General features: G+C 40.7%; 2 protein-coding genes across 12 annotated transcripts in view; both read right to left on the bottom strand.

Annotated features, from left to right (window-relative positions):
* The window catches only part of cntn1b (contactin 1b), a 14,559-nt gene extending 5,329 nt beyond the window's left edge, over positions 1 to 9,230 (bottom strand). Inside the window, exons 1-16 of one of the 2 annotated variants that reach the window (XM_044185721.1) lie at positions 9,060 to 9,230; positions 6,239 to 6,437; positions 5,704 to 5,857; positions 5,552 to 5,587; positions 5,276 to 5,402; positions 5,003 to 5,184; positions 4,167 to 4,262; positions 3,859 to 4,071; positions 3,649 to 3,748; positions 1,914 to 2,098; positions 1,569 to 1,693; positions 1,272 to 1,389; positions 950 to 1,100; positions 721 to 848; positions 428 to 600; positions 122 to 245 (exon numbers count right to left, since the gene is read on the bottom strand). In XM_044185721.1, coding sequence (XP_044041656.1) covers positions 122 to 245; positions 428 to 600; positions 721 to 848; positions 950 to 1,100; positions 1,272 to 1,389; positions 1,569 to 1,693; positions 1,914 to 2,098; positions 3,649 to 3,748; positions 3,859 to 4,071; positions 4,167 to 4,262; positions 5,003 to 5,184; positions 5,276 to 5,402; positions 5,552 to 5,587; positions 5,704 to 5,758 — 1,813 coding nt within the window. In that variant the 5' untranslated portion in view covers positions 5,759 to 5,857; positions 6,239 to 6,437; positions 9,060 to 9,230. The remainder of the gene's footprint in view (positions 1 to 121; positions 246 to 427; positions 601 to 720; positions 849 to 949; positions 1,101 to 1,271; positions 1,390 to 1,568; positions 1,694 to 1,913; positions 2,099 to 3,648; positions 3,749 to 3,858; positions 4,072 to 4,166; positions 4,263 to 5,002; positions 5,185 to 5,275; positions 5,403 to 5,551; positions 5,588 to 5,703; positions 5,858 to 6,238; positions 6,438 to 9,059) is intronic. The other variant, XM_044185720.1, reaches the window with a different exon arrangement.
* Positions 9,231 to 10,158: 928 nt separating this feature from the next.
* nrcama (neuronal cell adhesion molecule a) overlaps positions 10,159 to 15,549 on the bottom strand; it is a 61,104-nt gene continuing 55,713 nt past the window's right edge. For 6 of the 10 annotated variants that reach the window (XM_044185715.1, XM_044185713.1, XM_044185711.1 and 3 more), the window contains 3 exons: positions 15,403 to 15,481; positions 14,762 to 14,773; positions 10,159 to 13,803 (listed from right to left, as the gene is read on the bottom strand). In XM_044185715.1, the coding sequence (XP_044041650.1) occupies positions 13,569 to 13,803; positions 14,762 to 14,773; positions 15,403 to 15,481 (326 nt within the window). In that variant the 3' untranslated portion in view covers positions 10,159 to 13,568. The remainder of the gene's footprint in view (positions 13,804 to 14,761; positions 14,774 to 15,402; positions 15,482 to 15,549) is intronic. The other 4 variants (XM_044185716.1, XM_044185714.1, XM_044185712.1 and 1 more) reach the window with 1 other exon arrangement.

Raw genomic sequence — 15,549 nt, forward strand, 5'->3', positions numbered from 1 at the left:
ATCAGGGACGAAAGGCGCATGGAAAGAAGGTACATATATTCTGTTGTACATTTACTCAGAATAAGAATATCAAACAAAGTACTAAAATGTAATTAAAAATCAAAAATAATCTGGGACTGACCTACAACCTTGAGGTCAGCGTATGCTGTGTCGCTGTCCACCACTGTCTGAGTCGTGCAGGTGTAGCGACCTTCGTGCCAAATCTGGACATTCTTTATTCTCAGGTCACCCCTGCCATCTTCACTCTGAACAACAGGAAGCAAAAACAAGGAGATAAAAGAGGAAGAAAAAATAAAAGGAAGATGGAAAACAGTGAGGGCAGAAGACAGAGCTGTATATTTGTCATTGGCTGACAATACCAGTAGGGTGTCCAATTGTGAGACACGTGTAAGATGTTATATTAGGCTAGGACAAACCATCACCGTACCATAACGCGTTCGTAGTGTTGCCCTTCAGAGTCAAAGTCGATGACCCTAAAGTCTATGGCCCAGATGAATGCGATGTCCAGCATGGGGTCGTATGAAGCAGCACACCTCAGAATCACCTCATCACCAACCTTTACCTCAGTGTCTTCAGGCGCTTCTGTGATGCTGGTAGCCTCTAGGGAAAAGAAACATCACAAATAAAGGTAAAATCTTTATACTAATGCAAGAATATGTCACTGTAAATGTTTATTTGTATATGTACAAACATACAGTATATATGCGCATATTCACTGACCTGTGATGGTGAGATAGCCAGAGCTGTTGGCCTTTCCTCTGTCATTCTCAGCAAAGCAGTTGTAGACACCCTCATCATTTTTAGTGGCATTGAGGATCTCCAGACTCCCATCAAACAGGATGGAAATGCTAAAAATGACCACAATTAAGCTAAGGTGCTTGACAGTGGATGGGTAATGCATACTGTATTAGAGGGCCTCAATGTTGAGTGTATTATAAGTTGGACAGACCGTGAATTGTTGAAGAGGAGCTCTTTGCCCTTTGTCCAGGTGTACCGCGGTCTAGGAGCAGCTCGAGGTTTACACTCGATCACCACACGGCCATCTTTAGCTCCAAGAAGCTGCTTCTTCACAGGGTTAAACTCGAATGTAGGAGCACAGGCTGAAGGGAGATTATAAAGTGAATTCATGTTTAGTCACTGTTGTCCCCAATTTCATGATCTCTTCTGGCAAGAAGGAATTTATGTCATTGTACACCAAATGCAATTTGTTTCAACGGTTTCGTCACCCTTCAGTCCTTGAAGTTTAAAATTTTAAAACACAACTGACTCACCGATGACTCGCAGCTCAGCGTTGGCGTATTTGATGCCCCAGTAGTTCTCAGCGATACACTGGTACATTCCTGAGTCATCAAAAGTGAGACTGGAAAACTTCAACTCCCCCTTCCCATACTGGAAACACACACACACACACACACACACACACACACACACACACACACACACACACACACAACCCAAATGTAAACTTGAATATAATTTCAAAGAAAACCTAAGCACTAAAGCTAAGTTGATACCATGTACTCCTACATTTCTTTAATGGCAGGTGACAAAATGTACAACTTTTTTACCATATATCCATCTTTGTACCAGCGGATGAAAGGAAAGGGCTTCCCTGACGCCACACAGCGCATGGTGTGCTCTGAGCCGATGTCAATCTGAGTGTTGTTGATGGTTTCTGCCCACTCTGGAGCAGCTGCAAAAACAAAATATGATATGATAAATATGATAATATGACACAATATTCAAATATATGCACCACAGAAGTGCCACTTGTTGCTTTATTGCTGTCCAAAAGATCTACTTTTGTGTTGTCTCACAAAAGAACACCACTGGCACCACTGTAAGAAATACTCTTTATACTACATTTACACTCTGCAATCTAATGTTGGTAAAGTACACCCCAGTTCACTTACACTCCACATACAGCCAGGCTTTGTGCCAGTCCTTTCCTTTAGTATTGATGGCTTCACATTCGTATCCGCCCACATCTTCATACTGTACGTTGTACAGATGAAGCACAGCTCCAGATTCGCTGATCTCATGATTTGGTGGGAGGTCTGTCGAGTCCACTTTCCTCCAAACAATATGAGGGACGGGGCTGAAAAGACACACAAAAAACATCACATTCAGACTTAAATTAAATTTAAACTCAAACTTAAATAATAAAACAAATGTAAATGGCATGGACAAAAATGATGGGACCCGTAACATAATATTTTGTTGCACAACCTGTAGAGGCAATCACTGCAATCAAACGTTTTCTGTAGCTTTCAGTGAGACTTGCACCTGTTAACAGGTGCTTTGGCCCATTCTTCCTGAGCAAACTGCTCCAGCTGTCTCAGGTTTGACGGGTGCCTTCTTCAGACTGCAAGTTTCTGCTCTTTCCATAGATGTTCGATAGGATTCAGCTCAGGACTCATAGAAGGCCACTTCAATAGTCCAATGTTTTGTTCTTATCTATTCTTGGGTGCTTTTAGCTGTGTGTTTTGGGTCATTATCCTGTTGGAGGACCTGTGACTGAGACAGAGCTTTCTGACACTGGGCAGTACGTTTCACTCCAGAATGCCTTGATAGTTTTGAGATTTCATTGTGCCCCTCACAGATTCAAGGCACCCTGTGCCAGGCACTGCAAAGCAGCCCCAAAACATAGCAGAGCCTCCTCCGTGTTTCACTGTAGGTTTGGTGTTCTGTTCTTTGAAGGTTTCATTTTTTCGTCTGTGAACACAGAGCTGATGTGACTTGCCAAAAAGCTCTAGTTTTGACTCATCTGTCCAAAGGACATTCTCCCAGAAGGATTATGGCTTGTCAACATGCATTTTAGCAAATTCCAGTCTGGCTTTTTTATGTTTTTCTTTCAGTCCTCCTGGGTCCTCTTCCATAGAGCCCACTTTCGTTTAAAAAGCAACGGATGGTGTGATCAGAAACTGATGTACCTTGACCTTGGAGTTTAGCTTGTATCTCTTTGGCGGTTATGCTTGGTTCTTTTTCTACCATTCACACTATTGTTCTGTTCAATCTGGGGTCAATTTTCCTCTTGCGGCCTCGCCCACGGAGGTTGGCTACAGTTCCACGGACCTTAAACTTTTTAATAATAATTGCAATTGTTGTCACAGAAACTTTGAGCTGCTTGGAGATGACCTTGGAGCCTTTACCATCACCATGTTTGTCTATTATTTTCTTTCCGATCTCCTTAGACAACTCTCTCCTTTGCTGGTCCATGTTCAGTGTGACCAAACAGCACAGTGTCTACTTTTCTCTATTTAAATAGGCTGAATGACTGATTACAAGATTAGAGACGTGTGATACTAATAAAAGAAACTAATTAGTTTGAAATATCACTATAATCCAATTATTTATTATCTTTTCAAAAGGGTTACCAACAAATGTGTCCAGGCCATTTTAGAACATCTAGAATAGAATAAGCAATGATTCATCTCTTTCACAGATTCCTTGCTTAATTCTATGACATACCAAAGGCATGCAAGTATACTTGACAAAATAGCTTTTAATTTAATCACTTTTCAGGAGGAAGGATGCATTATTTCAATGAGCTGTAAAGGTACCAACAAATTTGAGCATGTCTGTATCTCATGAGCCCTTGTACTTCATTTATTCAGTACATTGAGTGTCACAAAAATGAAAACTTACTTTCCCAGTGCAAAGCACTCTAACGTAATATTAGAGGCCAGCATAGCAGTAGTATCTGGGAACTTCACCCTGATGTCTGCTGGGTACTTTCTCTCCTCACCTGAGGATAAAAAATTATATAGAAGTAAAATATATCCAAAATTTTCTAGTTTTCTAAATTATAGAGGTTTATATTTTTTTCTTATTAAACTGCAGCTATTATCTACTGACCGTCCTCAGGGGGTAAGGGGATGAGGGGGATGAACTTGGAGAAGACACTCTTCCCTATGATGGGACTGGAAACGAAGCAGGAGTAGTTTCCTGCATCCTGAGCTTCCACTTTGGAGATGTACAGGTTCCCCGTCTTCTGGGAGACAAACCGACGTTGATCCGTGTGCAGGAAAACTGGGAACTCATTGTAGATCCAGCGGTAGGTCACCTCCTCTGAAAAGGAAAATGCAAGCGGGACGTGGACAAGTTGTTACTGTTATCTTCACAAGACTGATTTTTCCAATGGAGACATGAAGTCCTGTACATACGTGGCCAGGCTTTTGGAGGGGCGCACAGCAGAACAGCCCCCTGTCCCTCTTTGACATACACTGGGTCTCTGTCCTCCTGGGGAAACTCCTCCACAACTATATTGTAGGTGAAAAGAAAATATAAAAAATGATGGAACCGGAAAGCAAAAACATAAAAATGCAACACAGTCGTTACACAAGGGACATTTTAACATTCTTAACATTGTCTTTCTCCATTAAATATTGTACTACATAATGACGTAAGTGGCAAGTGTTTATACAACACAATGTAGCCTGCACTGCAAAACTGTACATCATCTGATTCAATATTACAATAACACCTGAAGCTAAAAGAAATGAGTCAGCTTTAGTCATTCGGGACCTCATCAGAGTCAACAGAGTGGGTGTTTCTTCTTTCATGCCAGATTGATTGTTGCTATGGTTTATTAGCTCTGCCCATTTTTACTTTGTCATGAAATGAGACATAAGAGTGAAGACTAATAAAAGCCTCAGCCATAGCCTGCAGGGCTATAGTCAGGTACGGTATAGTAATTTCAAAGACCCGGTCAATTTGACTTCATGTCAAGACTGAGATGAGAGTCATTCAAGTTTTGTTCTAAGTCGAAACTAAAATAGCCACAAAAAAATAGGTGTACAGTCCTTGAAGAACTGAACTGATCCACAGTCTATGTCGAACTAATTTATGCACACAATTTTGACTTATAAAGGGATAGGCGACGAAGCACTTAAATGTATCTACTTTTATGGAGAATAAATGGAGATAGATCTGGCAAGTGAGTGAGTGCTACTGCCCTGCTAGCTAGCATCAGCTGCACCAGCAGGGTTCACATGCTCACATCCAAACTTGACCCTGGCTTCCTTGCTGATGACGGTGCCATAGATGTTCTTGGCCACGCAGACGTACGTCCCGGCGTGTTTCTTCTGTTTGGGGTTTGTGATAACCAGGTTCCCCCCCACAAGGCTGTAGTGTTCGTCTGGCTGCTCCATCAGCTTGATTTCCCAGTTATCACGGCGCCACCTGGCAGTGAAACAATACAATTCTATACAAGATAGCTATAATGTACATTATATTATTGCTTTGAAGGAAAATCTCCTTTAATATGTGTAACCTGTATGAAGCTGGTGGGTTCGCTCGTGCCCTGCAGTTCATGGAGATTCTCCCATCAGGTGAGTCCTCAGTATAGACCACATCCACAGGCTCCTCCTCAAAGATGGGGCCATATCCAGTAGCATCCTCTGACAAATTTTACATAACAATTAGCTGACATACTAATTTAAGGCTGAAACGTTGTGATGTGTGCAGCATGCCCTGTTTTTTTTTTTTTTTTTTTTTTTTTGTTTTGTGTCCTGGGTCTTTTGGACAACAAATGAGAAACTGAACTCACCTCCATAAATTCTAGGCTCACCAAATAGGACCGCCACTGCAAAAGGAAAAACATGGCCATGTCAGCTAATGGTGTGCAGGTAGTACTGACATTCTTGTTAGCACTTTTAAGGGGGTAAATGGTTTATTTTCAGGCATCACTGTGTCTCTTACCTGTGAGGGAGACGGAGGAGGAGAGGGCCAGGAACAGTAAAGCAGTGGAAGCCATGATAGTCAACAAACTGACTTACTGCAGCCACGTGAGTTAGGCGGATGGGCAGAGGGACACAATCAAGAAGTCGATGGACAGGGCATGAACTGGAGAGGGCTGAGTAAGAGACAAAAAGACAAACATAATCACTGTTTTTTTATAACGTAAGTAATAATCTTCCTTCATTGTGGCAACAGTATGTTATTAAAACACTCATGTGTCACTTTTAAGATATAATACCAGACTGATGACTGTGCATGACTTTGCACACCAGAAACAGAGTGAGTACAGAACTAGCTGGAATCCTCCCTGTGCATATAAATGATTCAGGATGTGAGTGACTCAGCAGAACGCTGCAAATAGTCAAGCAAAGGGCGTGCACATCCACAAGGACGTATAGGCCTGTGTGTGTGTGTGTGTGTGTTTGTGTGTGCACGCTGACACACACTAAAACACTAGGGCTGTCTGTAATCAAAACACAAGGTAGCACTGCAGTACCTAGAGATCTCCTGCTGCGCCGTCACACATGCTTACACTTCTGCAGGATGAAATGGCAGCACTGCTGTGAGCAACTGCAGAGTTTCAAGTGGGTCGCCGACACATTAAAATGATTCCCATGACTTCCACACAGAGATTTTAAATTTAGGAAAAAGAGGGCACTGGAATCTGATCGGTACTCTGTTCTGATTGATGTGATCTGTATTGGGACAGAAAGAGTAGTATCAGTGCACCCCTAGTGTAAATCATATCATTTCAGATAGTATATATTGTAAATGCAGGCTACCTAGTGATAGCTAACTGGGGGAATATGTTTGTGGGCTAAAGTCTCACCAACTCGACTCAAGAGTGTGAATTTAGGTCTAAAATATGGAATGCAGCATGTCAGCAGTCCAAGGAACCAAAAACCAAAATTAGGTTTATTTTACACTCGCAATTGTAATTATGAAACAAAAGCTGATTTATGTTTGATTGTAGATTAAATATATCAAATTATTTAGATGTGGGCATTTAAATGAGGAAAACACTTGCTGATCACTTGTCATATTGTTTAATTTACATTTTAAATTTTAGACATTTACCGTAGGCACTTTCTACAACTTTAACTGAACTTGTTATGGGATCAGTATGAGTTACAGTATCTGATGCTCATTCTAAACCCTCACCCTGCCACCAGAAAGCATTAAACTGCACAGAGCGGTCTGATCAAATTATAGTTATTAGTTCCAAAAAACCTGCATGGCAGAAGTGTGGTTGATACTAATATATTGTTTACTGTAGAGTATATAGGTGGGTTTTCGTGGGGTTTATGTTCACTGATGAGGATACACTGGCTCTACATGCCTCTATGTTTACTCCAAAAAGCCTCACAGACCTTTGAACTAAACCGTTGCACTAAACAGTCAGCTTAAAACTCAGGCTACATCTGATAATAATCTTCCTATAAAGGTTAGAAATGTTTTGACATGGAAGTGTACAAAAATCTGAAATTCTGGGAAATAAATGTCATATTGTGATATTATATTGAAAAATCAACATGCTTGTGAGAAGCTTTATTTAAAAAAAAGAAAAATCTTTAGTTCACTATTTAGTATCAATTTTAAGAAAACAAAAAACACTATGTATTTTAAGTTGTTGGTGTAAATATTGTGGCCATTTACAGTAGGCACCATCTGACAACAAATGCTTGTATGTTCTTTAGTTAGCTAGCAGCCAGACAGTCTCACAGTCCTTTTCCGAGTCATTCTGGGTGTGAGAAGAAAGGGAAGAAGAGGCAGAAGAATAAGAAGGCACACTGTAGGAAGAACAAACTGCCAGACAGCCACCTCCCATGTGTCTCAGCCGCCACATTTGTCTCAACCACACAGAAATAGAGAGAGAGCAGAGGCATGCACCCAGTATACAGCACATCCACATCTTTGAGACTGCAGCACTGACTCCTTGTGTGCACTCTTGATGACTCAACACTAATATCACTGCTGCAAAGTAGCAGTTGGCTGCAATGTATGCTGCATTTGCACAGCTATTCATATGTCTTCAAACTGTCTTTGAGATGGAGTTTGAGCAGCAAGAAGTGGATGAATGGGGGGGGTATATATCTATGCAAACATATTCATAAATCAATCAACTTCAACGCACAAGCTTCCAGGACACTTTTATATATATATAGCTTTGGCTTTATAGATTATAGTTGCAGCAATCTGTTCCACCACTAATTCTAATCAATTCAGAGAGTGTTTTCATGTGTTTCCTCTCGCAATAATCCCATCACAGATCCTCTTTGGACAGACCAGCGAAATTTAGGTCATCACATGTATTAAGCCCAATGTCTTAGTGACAGCTGGAATAACCATGTTTACTCTGGTTTTATTTTTTTTTTAAATTCACATTCAAAGTCATGTTTGAGCTCAACAACAGGATGAATAATGTTTTAATCTTGAGTTTACTGGGTTAGTGATAAATAGATTAAAGTGGGCTTCATTTGATTTGTTGGTGTTGGTGTTTTGGTTCTGGGTTTCTACTCTGCATTCCAAGAGCTTGAATGTGTCAAAATAAAAGACAGGAAATAAAATCAGGCCCAGTATTGAGGATGCGATGGGAGAAATAAAAATCCATCTTGCAAAATGTTTGACATCTAAAAACTGGGGAGGCTAAATTGTTCATGGACCCTCATACATTTTGCATTTTTCTGCTACAGCCCAGTGGACGGGGAGGGGGGCGAAGAAAAGTAATTGATTTTCAGAGGATATATGTGGATGTTTATTATAATGCAGTATTTGCAATATTTAACTTAAATGATATTTGACTCAACAGATCTTATGACAGTACAATGCAGAATACAATCTTTAAACAGTGTTTGAATTATAAGGGAGTTGCCCTCTTGCCCATGAAGGACAGTTAGCCCTTTACCAGAGGATGCCATGGTGCATCCAGCAGCTTCCTGCGCCCTTGACGCATACAGTATCTTATCTGACACTTTCACCTTGCGTCTCCTCCCTGCATCTACACAGACATACTTTCTTATCTCGTCTTATCATGTGCTGCCCATGACTAAAAGTGCACAGTGAGAAGCTAAAATCAGTGCTCACTTTGTCGCAGTCATTCATAAAACCACCAGCCTCTAAAAGCAACTGCGCAGCTCCCTTACATCACTTCACCCCAATGACGACTGAGAGGCACCGGTAATTCACAGCTCTGCATTGCGGTACTCTTGTGCCGGTCCATTTGCAGCACTGAACACATTCCAGTTTATCCTCACTAAGTCCAGGCACAAGAGCCGGTTAGTTCATGCACACACTCTCTCATGTGATGTCGTTCTTACCTTTGAGGCAGAATGGGAAATTTCAGTTGGCCGACACTCTCCGCATGGCACACCTGGACCCGAACCGCATCGTCCCACAGCCCACCCGCCGGAGCGTCCCGTTCAGCTAAACTTTTCCATTGGAGGAAAGCGGCTGAGTGACACCTCTGGGTGGCAGCGAGGATGCGGCTGCGATTGGTCCATGAGTGAGGGAGGATGGGAGGGACGCGAGCATCATGCTCCTGCGCATCCGAGACAAGGGAAATAAAGCCTTCACGGAAAATCATTTAAGTTTTTGAATACATTGTGAAGGATTACTTTAATACCTATTAGTTGATAAAAACACCAGCAAGTGCAATCATTTCAATAAGTCACCTTACCCAGACACACTCAGTAGGTCTTAACAGGAATATTAAGGTGTATTAAAATAGTTTGAGTTTAGGGAAATACGAGTAGAAAACACAGACAATAGTCCATATCTTACTGCTCACCATGTGCTGTGCATCATAAATGACCTGCAGATCAATCCATTATTAATGACAGATTCCAGACAACAGTTGTATGAGTAAATTAAATATGGTGTGATCCTCTACAATGTGGCTGTTTGGGAAAAAGATGGTTGAAGGTAGGTTACAGTATAAATAGTCCACATTTGCACTGGGCCAATACAGACTATAGGATTACTTACATATATGTATTATTTATCTTTGTTTCTTCATCCTTTATATTTTTTCTAATTATTATTATCATTATTATTATAATATTACTCACTGGACATATTGTAAGAGCATGTGACAAATAAAACCTTTGAACTTTGAATCTGCATCTTAGCAGGTGGCATATTTTTTGATTGGTTGTCCTCTTGGAAAGAAGCCATATAGAAAACTGCAGTAAAGCTCTTCCAGTAGATGAGAATAAAGGGCAGACGCACAGCGCATGCGCACACGCACCAGATGCATGTCAATCTTCCAAGGATTAACTTTTTGGAGGTTTATCTCTGTGGATTATTTGACAGATTAAAAAAACACTAACATCATTCCCATTTTCAAACACTAGGTGTGGCTACACACACACACTTTTGCGTGTTGCACCACATGACCACAAAGAAAAACATCAATGATTTGAAATCCTGAAACCAACATTTATTTCATTTTTTAAACTTCATTTAAAATACAAAATATTTTGCAATATTATATTGTAGAGTAAACCATTTGACAGCCTTTCATGCTTCTCATGTAGCTTCAACATTAACCAGAATGTCATATTATATCATAGCATATACTGTGTATCCTACTGTATGTTCACCAGTCACTAGAACATTGTTTCCAGGGTATTCACACTCCAATGTGCCAGTCCGCTTATCCGTCCATGCCGGCCATTCCTCTGTTTGCTCCAAATTACAGTTTTGGTTGTTTGTTTTTTTTAGATGCACACTCTTAAAAAGGATGTGTCAGTTTCACCTGATGTCTATTTTAGGACAACAGTTCTCCAGCCTGCTGTGTTAGAGACACCAGATGTTGTCGTAAACTAGATGCACGGATGTGTTTGAAGTGATACATCCTGTTTAAGCGTGTGCCTTTTTATAGAAAATACAGGGGAAAAAAGGTGCGTGAACTGTCAGAGACAGAAACAATACAGGTGTCACAAGAGCTCAGTCACAAGTTAAACAATCTCCTTTGATACCTGATGGGCTAAACATTTGAGCTAGCAAATCCACCTGACAAGTTCAAAAAAAAGAATAAAGAAAAAAGAAATTTCACAGCAAATAAGAGTGAAAACGGTAAATAGTCTCATCTCACTCAACGCCATTTTGCGCTCCTACCCATAATGCAGCAGGGCCAATTGAGGTCAAGCTCTCCACTCTGACCTCAACACATCTATGCTCAATTCAAGCCAATTATTTACAAAATGAAACAAAAATATCTACATGTGGAAAGCTGACACATCGCAACCTAAAAACTTGATGCAAGTTATGATAAACCTAAGAGTGGAAATGCTCTCTGATTTAAAAAAACAAAACAAGTCTTGTATCTCCTGTTGAGAGTTGGACACACATCAGAATTCTAGACTGTTTTCCATGGAAATTGAAAGCGATAGTATACATCACGCACGCTGTAACACAATAGCATGCATGTGCTGAACACACACACACACACACACACACACATATGCACACTCGTGCACACAAACATTCACACACAAGCTTCATTCTTTTACGGTAATAGAAAACTCACTGCGTTCAGTGCTGCGTTCAGAACGTGACGACATACACAGATATAAGGTTAAATGCATAAACCAAAGTCACCAGTGTGTTTACCATTTGCAGTGAAACAAGCAATATTTTCATTCACATAAACAGATACACTTGTTTCCACATTCAGTATCATGACGCAAAATATTCCGACCCCTTCATTTCTAAGTGCTACCACCAGTAACAGTAAGTCCCATTCTGATAATAGTCTGTGCCAGATGGTGAGTCTGGTTCCTGTCGGCAGTTACCTGGTGAGCAGGTTGGCAGTAGTTTAGTGCTGCTGAGCAGCGGCTCCTCCTCAAGATGAATGCGTCAGGAGGAGAATGTTTGAAATGAACACATGAAGACACCTCAGAGGCGTCCAACGCTCTGACCTCAGGTTTCCTACACATTTTTATACTCCACACATTTCCTCAGTCTTTAATTCTTAGCTGGATGGTGTGATTTGGTGGTCTTTTTATATACCATATGGGCTGATAACTGGGTGTATGATTGTCAACAAGGCCATAACAATCTATAGCTGAAACATTTTTCCTCCAAATTAATGCCACAACTGCAAAAAAGGTCATTTTTGAAATCCTTTTTTAAAAATAGTTTTAGCCCTGTTGAAAACTATTGAAAGGCTCGAGGAGGTTTATTTGAAGTTAATAAGCCCACATAGATGTTTCACAATACTAAATGACCATAGCTCACAATAAAGGGTCTCAGTTTTAATGTGCCGTTACGAATAACTTCTTCAACATCAGCGAAATTCCGTAAAGCTTATTTTCCATGAGTGTTTAATGCCGTTTTGAACACTCGCATAGCCTTTGAAGTTGTCGTTAGAGTAAGGTGGGATAGTATTCTGTATGAACTGTATTCATGGACTATATGAACTGCACTGAGCCCAGGTCTGTCCTGTGTATGAATAGGGATGTAATTCTATGGATCTCAGTCACTGTTCTCTACAAGGCACTAGAAACCGTGCTGAGAGTTTCTTGATCACCGACATATATCCAGAAACTACAGTGTGTACTCTCAGTAAACCTCTGTAACATCTTTTTCTCTCTTTTCTGCCAGTATACATAGCAGCTACGTAAGTGGAAATGCTATTGGATACAATGTCGGGGTAGCGGTTAGTTCTGACAATACCAGGATCGCCTAAAACAAAGGCTTGCACAGTGGTACTTGACAATGACACTGGATCAGTCACACCTCCACTTGTGTTCAGTTAGTGCTCGGTAACAAGAACGCTCGGTGTAAAGGAACAGATTGGGAAAGAAAAGCAAAAAAAAAAAAGAAATGCAAGCACAGAACAAGCTTGAGAAAACACAAGGCTAAAAACGGGCCAATTGGAATAAGTGTGGGAGTTCGGACTGGCTGGCTGATGTGATAAGGAGTGACTGAACGCTGAGCTCAAAGTGTTTCCAGGTTTCCAAATGACTACAAATGGACCTCCCTGACCTTGAAATATAGCTTTCTTCTTATTCTATTACATATGTACAAACAGTTCATCTGTCTCAAAAAGACATATGCTAACTTCTACTTTGAGTCAAACATTTCACAGTGGTGTCCACAAAGACACTGCTGCCATTTTTTCCTATATATATATATCATACGCCATTGAACACTTTGACTGAAAACCCCCCAAAAGAAAACAATAAGAGGCATACCCAGTGGCTAGTAGACGAGCACCATACAGCCTCAACACGCAGCTCACGTCTGCTGACACAAAGATGGTAAAATGCTTAGTAGAATCATGATTTATTTCATGCAGATGTTTATGAGTGTGATTAAATGCATATTTGCCTGCCTGCGGGTCATGTACTGTACTTTGATAAAATATATATTTGGATACATCATGTTTAGTATGTTTGCAAAGGAGATCAAATGGCACTAACATACACACACACACACTTGGCCACACTGCTGCTCAGTCTGAGTGGTAAAAACTTTTTCTAGTACATTCCTTCTGCTTTTCTATATTGCTTCCTCTCTCCTTCCCTCACATCCCTCGCTCCACACCTTCTTTCTCATGGGGGTCTTTGCAATGCTGAGTGTGTGTTGATCAGAGGTCAGACAGGGGCTGGCGGGTGTGGAGATGAGGGCGGGTCAGCAGTCTTGGTGACAGGTAGCCATGGCGATGGCCAACGAAGTGACAGCCACCATGGTAGAAGTAGGTGTCCACAACGACTGTCACCTTAGCAACTGTCACCACAGAGACGGTTCCCGTGGTCACATTTGCCAGGGTGACAAGGAGTTGCCGGAGCAACCGTCACAGCCGGGCCGCGTTGCCTTCATTAGACAAACGAGTTCATGGCGTTGACAGGCGACGGGGCCTCTGAACTCTCGTTGCCTTCGTGTGTGTCTTTCTCTTTCTTGCCGCTGTACTGGCCGATGAAGGAGCCGTCCTCATTGAACTGTCCATCCCCGCCCTCCCCGTAGTCCACCAGGCTGTCATCGCTCTCGTCGCGACGCACTGTCCCATTGGACGGCGTCCGGCTCCCCTTCAGTGGCTTGTGGTCCTCTGTGTCACTATAAAAAGGGTAGGAAAAGGTTGAAGGAAGGTTATTGAGAAAATAATTCATGTGGTTTGTTTGAACTTTTTCTGCAGTGGTCAGAAACCCTAGTGTGCACACAGGACAGGCTATAATCCAAGCATTAGCATTTTAACATGAGTAATCTGGCTTTTCCACTGCACAAATGCCACATATACTATACCCTTGGCAGAATATATTGCTGTTGTGTTTTGTACACAGTTTGGTTTGGGCTCAAGGTGTACTACAAATGTGCTTAAGTTGACATATAAGCATATATGGAATGCCTGAAACATTATACTTCATGGTACTTGTGCAGTGGAGCAGCTCCACTACATCTATAGTATTTTATAGTATTATCTATAGTGTTAGTGCTGTTTAAAGCCTGAGTGCTGTTCAAGTTTAGGGTTAGTGACCACAGCTAGAGGATTTTGAAAATGCGTGCTGTTCAGTCTCTTGCAATACTTTACCTTTATATGCAATTTCTGAAATTAAATCAACCAATATGCTTTCAGTTTACATGCAATAATCAAAAATGCACTCTTATTTTTCAGTCTTTTTTCCCCCAAAGGTAAAGCCTGTTACCATTTACCTTCTGTCAGTATGTTCATTTGGTCTAAAAACGTCCTATTCCAGGCAATACTATGCAAGCTCTACAATCAGAATCTAATACATTTCAACTGTATTTTCAAGCTCAATGCATTTGCATATTAAAAATAAATAAATGAAGGAAGCTAGAGAAGTAGAAGCAGTCATTTTTATTGTTAAATTCTAGTGTTAATGTTGGAACTGTGGTTATGATGTTGACTATGTCAATGAGTATGATGACATAGTAAAACCAGATCAGGTGATGTGCTTTCTCCTTGCTTTTAGTTTAATTCAATTCAGAAACATAGCTTGAGATGTTTTATAGGTTGTGTGAATTGCATGCTGGTTTTTACCACATCTCGTCTTACCTCTCCATAGACCTAAACCCGCCAAAAAACAAAAGATAAAGAATGGAAGCACACATGAAAAGCAATTCATGAGCCACAATGAGTGTCTATTCTTTTACGCACTAGACACAGACAAGACAAAGCATGCGAATGGAAATATTTAAAGCACAATGACATTCACATTAAGTCATAAACACACATTCATTCATTCATAGCAACTATTTTACTTCAACTTTAAACTCTAAAATCCTAAAGAACCATAAGTCAGAAAAACATGAAAATGTGATGAAAAATTATGTCACCATAATGGAATTTGTTTTACACTTGTTTTGAGAACAGTTAGCATACAAGCGACTTGCGAGACATGAGATTACTTGTTAAAATGGACATATTTTGCATTGTACAAAGCTTTTGTTGATTAGATGGCCAGTGTGCAGGTGAGTTGGTCATTATAAGAATCAACACATAAGAGTGCTTATTTTGTCTTGCCTCTATGGAGTGTTTGGTAATGGAGTCTGGTGGAGAGAGTGTCTCTGCAGCCTGGTAAAATGTTCTATATACAAACAGTCAAGTCAGGACACAATGAATGTAAAAGGAAAAGAAATCTCATACACTACTGAACGCTGTCGTCCTAACTTTTCTGACTGAAGAACATCTCTCACCTGTACTCTCCAAATGTCCCGTCATCCTCCTTCATGGGTTGGATCTCTGGGTCTTGGTGAGCATCTTCTTTCTCTTTCACTGTAGATAACACACAGGTTTTTTTTGTTTAAATTTCCATCCATCCATGTCAATAAGCTTGAAATTAC

Source organism: Siniperca chuatsi, linkage group LG23 (genome assembly GCF_020085105.1).
Source record: "Siniperca chuatsi isolate FFG_IHB_CAS linkage group LG23, ASM2008510v1, whole genome shotgun sequence".
Taxonomy (NCBI): domain Eukaryota; kingdom Metazoa; phylum Chordata; class Actinopteri; order Centrarchiformes; family Sinipercidae; genus Siniperca; species Siniperca chuatsi.